This window comes from Triticum dicoccoides, chromosome 5B (assembly GCF_002162155.2).
Source record: "Triticum dicoccoides isolate Atlit2015 ecotype Zavitan chromosome 5B, WEW_v2.0, whole genome shotgun sequence".
In the NCBI taxonomy this organism is placed as follows: domain Eukaryota; kingdom Viridiplantae; phylum Streptophyta; class Magnoliopsida; order Poales; family Poaceae; genus Triticum; species Triticum dicoccoides.
The window spans coordinates 469366619-469373466 of record NC_041389.1 but is presented as its reverse complement, the minus strand read 5'-3'; the positions used below and the strand labels follow the sequence as shown (position 1 = coordinate 469373466).

The window sequence follows — 6848 nt, the reverse complement described above, 5'->3', positions numbered from 1 at the left end:
GGCCTAGTTTAGGTTTTAAGTTAAGTCATGTCTTCTAAATTATGTACAAATATGAATGAATTTCGTCCAAATTATTTAAATTTTGGTCAAAGTTTTTCTTAAAAGAGGGCGCCTGGGGGCCAACTTGGGGCAGCGAGTGGGAACCCGACCGCCTCCAAGGCGAAAATAAACGCCGCTCGTCCCACGAGGCACTATTTCCATCACTGGGACACCGAACGAGTGAAGATGCTTTAAGATGCAGCCTATCACTTGCTGATGCCATTTCGTCCTGTACAACTTCAGCCCGTTGCACAACTTGCGCGCCATGTTCATCTCCAGCTTCAGTATTACCGGGACCGCTGGGAAGCGTAAAGGAAAGAAGGTGCCTAGGTCGACTGGAAAAACACCAGCAGCCGCGACATGCCGGTATGGCGCCTTCTCAGCTCCAGAACGATGGAGGCCTGACGCACCATGCCTGCTGAAGTGCTCCACCAGTTTTAAAAAATTTGAATGTGAGCTGATTTCAATGTTCTTAAATTTTACAGTCTGGGGAGACTGTAAAGAAAAGAAAAAATGAGTTTGGCCCTGGCCCGGGATCCGATATATGGGGCTCATACGTAGCAGCCGTCGTACTTAACTTAAGAGTAAACCTCTGAAATATGCAACGGCGATCCAATCAAACAGTGTTGGCGTGCCGACTCGGCCCTAAAGCTGTTCCACCTAAAACAACAAATTAAGCAGACTATGTTAAGGAAAAGTGCCACAAGGGGCTTCCGACTTTTGGCATGCCCGGTGGTTTGTAGTGCGATATGCACCCACCCACCGTCCGCCGCCACATGGGTCACCACTCACCAACGTGGTTTTTCTCGAAAAAGGGTCAGGAACATGGCTGATCAATTGTTGTATGCGTGTGCGCGCGCGCGGTAACAGGTTGATGGATTAGTTGGAACCCTCGTGCATGCATGTATGGAGCTATAACTTTCCAGCTTAGCTACTACGTACTCCTATCTCCTAGTATAGTTTGTTGGAGTGAAGTGACGAGTCTGCTCCTCTCGTCCATTTCCTGTTTCGCCAGCTGCTGGCCGCGTCGACCTCGTCTCGGCCGGAGATCGACCAGACTGTTCTTGGACGACGCCGCGGCCACAACGGTATGTGTACATCGCGCCATCATCAGCTGTGAATTGCAAGGGAGGGCCGACGACCGACGTAGCTAGTTTAGCCGCATTGTATCCTATATTTACGTACGCATATTTTGTCGAGAGCGCATCATTTGTAAGCACGGGTGCAGCTTAGTGATTTGCGTCTATATTTCCTGAAACCGCAGGTACCACGTCTAGTCCACCGATCCGGCCGGTGCAGACAGGAGCAATGGTCGCTTCGCCCCGGGACCTCTGGAACCATTGGTCCATCCAGATCCTGGTGCTCTTCAGCCTCGGGTGGCAGATCGCCCTCTTCCTCTTTGCCGGGATCCGCAGGCGTGGAGGCCACCCTGTGCAGCGGTTCCTGCTCTGGGTGGCCTATCAGCTGTCGGACTACACCGCCACATACGCCCTCGGCCACCTCTCCCTTACGGGCGCGCCGCGCGAGCACGCCATCGTCGCGTTCTGGGCGCCGTTCCTCCTGCTGCACCTCGGAGGCCCGGACAACATCACCGCCTACTCTCTGGAGGACAACAAGCTCTGGAAGCGCCACTTGCTGAGTGCCATCCTTCAGGTGTCCGGAGCCGTATATGTCCTCTACGAGCATATCGCGGAGGAAGGGCTCCGGCTTGCCTCCGTCTTGATGTTCGCCGTCGGTGCTGTCAAGTACGCGGAGAGGACGGTAGCGCTCATGCGCGGCAACCTGGACAGCATCCGGGGCTCCGTCAAGAAGCAACCAGCTGCCATGCATGGACATTTCCACCCTCAAGATACAGTAAAGAAGTATGGCGAGTTCGATGAGGAATCCCTTGTGCGACGAGCTCACTCGCTGTTCTACATATGCAAGCGTGCCATAGTTGATTATCCTGTGATGGGAGATGATGAACATGGCCAAGACAGCACCGCGATGATAGCCGAGGTCAGCTTATGGCAATTGATGGAGACTGAGCTCTCCCTCATGTATGACATGCTATACACCAAGGCGGCTGTCATCCACACCTGCTTCGGCTACTTGGTACGCCTCATCTCGCCATTCGCCATTGTCGCCTCCCTGCTACTTTTCATCTTCATTGACAAGGAGGCGCACCGTAGAGTTGATGTTAATATCACCTACATATTGTATGGTGGTGCCTTGTTCATGGAGATGACATCGCTGCTGAACGCCCTAGGCTCCTCCTGGACATTTGCCTTCCTGAGCACCACGACATGGGACTGGCTTCGATACGCAGCACTGTGCAATAAAAGATGGGACCGGCTTAGGCGTGTGGTTGCATATCTTCACCATCTTGTCAGGGTAGGAGGAGGTAGCCGGTACAGATCAAGGAGGTGGTCACATACCATGGGTCAGTACAACATGCTACACTATTGCACCGGTTCTAACAGTGCACGCACCAGGCCTCTGCTTGGCAGTTTGGCCAAGATGGTGGGATCAGGACTAAATGAGCTATGGAACAGCGAGCATTACTCATGGGAAGCTGACATGCAGGGCCATCTCAAGGATCGTATCTCTAAATATATGCAACATATTATATACAATGAGGGGTTTGTGAACTCACTGGGCATGCTCAGGAAGAAGTGGGTTGAGGAAACACTGTATAGCAGGGGGTTGTTCAACTCTCGTCTCACAAATTCCCTCGGCGTTGAGTTCCAGGAGTGCATAATCATCTGGCACATCGCCACCGAAGTTTTCCTCGCCAAGAGCGAGCAAGCCAAAGAAAAGAAGACGCAGGATGATGTGGAGGCGGTCAAGGTGATATCCAACTACATGATGTTCCTTCTCGTGGAGCAGCCGGATATGCTGCCAGGCCTCCCCCAAAACAGGTTGTACCAACTAACCTGTGAAAGTCTGGTCAAGACTTGGGGATCAACTGATAGGCGTCAAGACATGAACCTGTGTGCTTCGCTCAAGAATCTGTTCCGCCTGCATGATGACCCCAAGTCTGATTTAAGGGTCAGTGACAGAGAGGAGCTTGCAAAAGAAATATACAAGTATGAGGGCAAAGGCTTCACCTACGAGGCTCCACGTCTCTCCTATGTAACTGACCTTGCAAAGGAACTGCTAGCAATGGAGAAAGATGACAAGGTTAAATCCGTACCGGAACTTGTCCTTGCGGTGTGGATGGATATTCTTGCCTACGCTGGCAACAAGTGCAGCAGGAGGTTCCATGCTGAGAAGCTCAACAGTGGCGGTGAGTTGACAACCATCCTGTGGCTTATGGCACAACACTTCTACCAAGTTTATGCGACGAATCTGATCAAAAGTAACAAAATGGAAAAATGATGTAGCAGGAGAAGGTACCAGTCCCCATGGGCCAGGGAGACGATGATAATTATTAGTATTTTTTGGTTGCCGAGAAATAATTACTAGTATGTACAACACCATTGTCTTTGTATATTCTTTAGTAATGTCTTTGTATCCTTTCCCCGCAAAAAAAAATGTCTTTGTATCCTTGAAACCATGTAGATTTTATCTTGGTCTACTTCTTGAATAAAATGCTTGATTCATTTTATTGGCTACAACTCTTCTGTACGACTACAGCATTATACATGTTCCTCTCCTTAATATCCTGCCGTTGTTGGGATTTTGCTCTTAGAATCGATTAGATCAAAGGGACTGGCTACATGGCAGTCGCCTGATTTTTGAAAATGGGACAGTTAATTCCTAACACATCGACTGAACCAAAATTGTTGTTGGCCAATTTCAGTCTTATAGCACAACTTAAGCCTTTTTCGATACAAAAGCAACAGAAGCTCACAAGACTTCTTGGGCCAATGCAAAACAACGGCCCGTTGATGAATAAAAAAAATAGTGTTTTCTAATGAAGAGTGAATTAATTAATGCATAAAATAACAAAAACAATTGCAGACAACTTACACATTAACTGCGCATTTGTACAATATGCAAGAATAAGTATATAGAAGTATTATTTTTGCAAAAAAAGATATTTTATAAGAAGGCATGAATTATTCATTTTTTTTACAATCTCTCTCTCTCTCTCTCTCACACACACACACACACACACACACACACACACACACACACACACACACACATATATATATATAGACGGTTTATTCTGCTAATATTAGCAGAGTAACTATTCTGATAACACTTCCGCACTGCACGCTCAACACAAGTGCATGTCATTCTTTGAACCAAGTGTGCTGCAGTACTCACACTAGTGAACTTCTCGTCGGAAAAAACTGCATGCGTTGTTTTTTCGGTACTGTTTTCGCTCTAATTTTTTAGCCATTTATCGGAATGCGGCGTGCAATATAGTGTTGAAAAGCTATGGATTAGGCGCAACTTTGACATGTTGAACACTTTTCGAGATTTCACACGGTTTAAGAGCAGTTTTCAAAATGATGCGACCCATGACGAGTGGCAACAAGAATTTTTTCGCGATTTCTTCTAAACCGCTCGTCGGAACGAAGCAAAAGATACACCGTTGGAAAGATATCGTCGAGGTGCATCTTTTTCATATCTACCATTTTCTCTAATTGGCTACGGTTTAAGAGCAGTTTCAAATTTACTAAATCGCGGAATTCGTTTTTTTTTTTAAATTCAAATTTTTGGTACTATTTTCGCTCTAGTTTTTTAACCGTTTTTTGAAACGAGGCGTGTAATATACCATTGGAAATCTATGGACGAGGCGCAACTTTCATATGTTGAAATGTTTTTGATATTTCTTACGGTTTTAAGTTAATTTTGAAAATTGTGTGGCGGACGATGAGTGGCAGCGGCCGTTTTTCGCGAAATTTTTACAAACCACTGGTCGGTATGATTCAAACGATACGCCGTTGGAAAGATATTGACAAGGCACAACTTTTTCATGTAGAACACTCTCTCTAATTCTTTACGGTTTAAGTGGAATTTCAAATCTACCAAAATGCGGACACTCTGTTTTTCGCGACACCCAAATCGACGTGGGTACTTCATCCGACTGAAAACCACACTACATCGGACGAAAAAGCGCACTGCATCAGACGAGTAAGAGAACTGCATTGTTTCTTTTATTCAAACGTATTTTTTTTTCAAAGATGAGAAAATAGAGTGTACTTCATATCCGGTGTAAATGAACCACAACACTATCAAGAAGTGAATCGCATTACTTTTTTTCCGCTTCCGTAACATTTTTTTTGCACTTACGGGATGAACATCATATGGCCGATCGCACTGCTTCAGAAATGAAAACTGCACTGCTTCGGACGGGCAAGCGAGCTGCATAATTTCTTTTTGTCGGACGTAATTTTTCTCAAACGAGTTTTTGTTGTCTTTTTTTTCAACATTTTTTATGAAAGAGAGTGGACCACAGAGATGAGAGCAAGTGAACCGCGATATATATTGAAATGAACCACATTACTTTTTTATTATTTTGCTAGAAAAATCACACTTCCACGATGTGCGTAAGTGAATAGCATCACTCTCAATAGTGAGCCACATCCGAGGACCAAACGCACTGCAAGTGTTAATGTAGTCGACTAAATTTTGAGACACACAAAACAAATTGTACTTCATACAGAGGGGTAATGAGCTGCTACACAATTTGGAGTTAACTACTTTTTTTGTCTTCTTCAAATAAATTCATAGACATCTGTACTGCAGATACATCTGGTACCGAGCAGAACTACACTAGGCAGAGAACTGCATCTGTATTTTCACATTTTTTCCCTTTTGATGTTACCCCCTACCGCAAGAACAACAAAACCGAGACGCAATTTTTGAACCGAACCACAGAGTTTTCTAGAATGAGCTGCATCGAAGTTCCACCACTTTTTTTACAAATGAATCGCTGCCATTATAAGCAATAAAATCTTCAAACAAAACAGAAAAGCTGAAGTGCACGCACGCACTGCATTGTCCTATCCTTGCCGTCACTTTCATTTGGGGTGAGATGTGTTGCTGCCGTCATCGCTCGCATTTTGGGGTGGGCTGCGTTGCCGCGGTCGTTGCTGGCGCGCCCATGAACTGTACTGTACTGCATCCAAAACAACTCATCATATTTTCAGAAAAAACACTAGAAGATTCTTCTGAATAGCAGCAACCCTGTATGGGATTGGGAGCCAGCACACTGTCATACTTCTCCGGCGAAAAGGGAGATGCGAGGGGTGCTCTGGCAAACTGAATCCTAGAAGCTGATGGCCGAGCACATCTGCTGTTGTGTACTGCTCCAGCAACGCGCCTTTGGCTGCTCATGCAAGGGAGGATGAGCCAATCGAACTGCATCGGGTAGCAGGCTTCAGTACTCGTCCTCATCTGGTAGCAGGCTCCACTAAAGAGAGAGGAGGACGGTGATCTCCGGCCACCTTCAGAACCTGCGATCCCCGGCGGCGCGACAGGCTCAGCACCTTCCCTCGTACGCGCATCCGCCGGATCCCGTGGTCCACTCCTTCCCCCAACCTCCTCCTCCGATAGCGGTCACCCCCGGCCACTAAAGCCCGGTGGCTAATCGGGCGCGTGCTCCACCGGATCTGGGCGACGCCGAGGAGGATCTGTGAGGGATGCAGCGACTAGGAGAGGCGCAATGGGCTGGCCGTGGGCGTTGAAGAAAGGTGGAAGAAGGAAGGGGATCCAGGGGTGGTGGCGATTCCGGGAGCAAGAGGAGGCGCGGCGACCTCGGCCGTGAGGAAGAGGAGGCGCGGTGACCTCGGCCGTGAGGAAGAGGAGGTGCGGCGGGCCCGACCGGGAGGAAGAGAATGGGCGGCGGTGCTAGCCAGGAGGAAGAGGGG

The 6848-nt window shown here is 47.5% G+C and overlaps 1 protein-coding gene across 1 annotated transcript; it reads left to right on the top strand.

The window, feature by feature from the left end:
• Window positions 1–399: 399 nt before the first annotated feature.
• On the top strand, window positions 400–3399 carry LOC119309765. Its single transcript, XM_037585687.1, has 4 exons — window positions 400–405; window positions 525–536; window positions 1055–1127; window positions 1304–3399. The coding sequence occupies exons 1-4, from the start codon at window positions 400–402 to the stop codon at window positions 3397–3399; spliced, it is 2187 nt and encodes a 728-aa protein (XP_037441584.1).
• Window positions 3400–6848: the final 3449 nt, after the last annotated feature.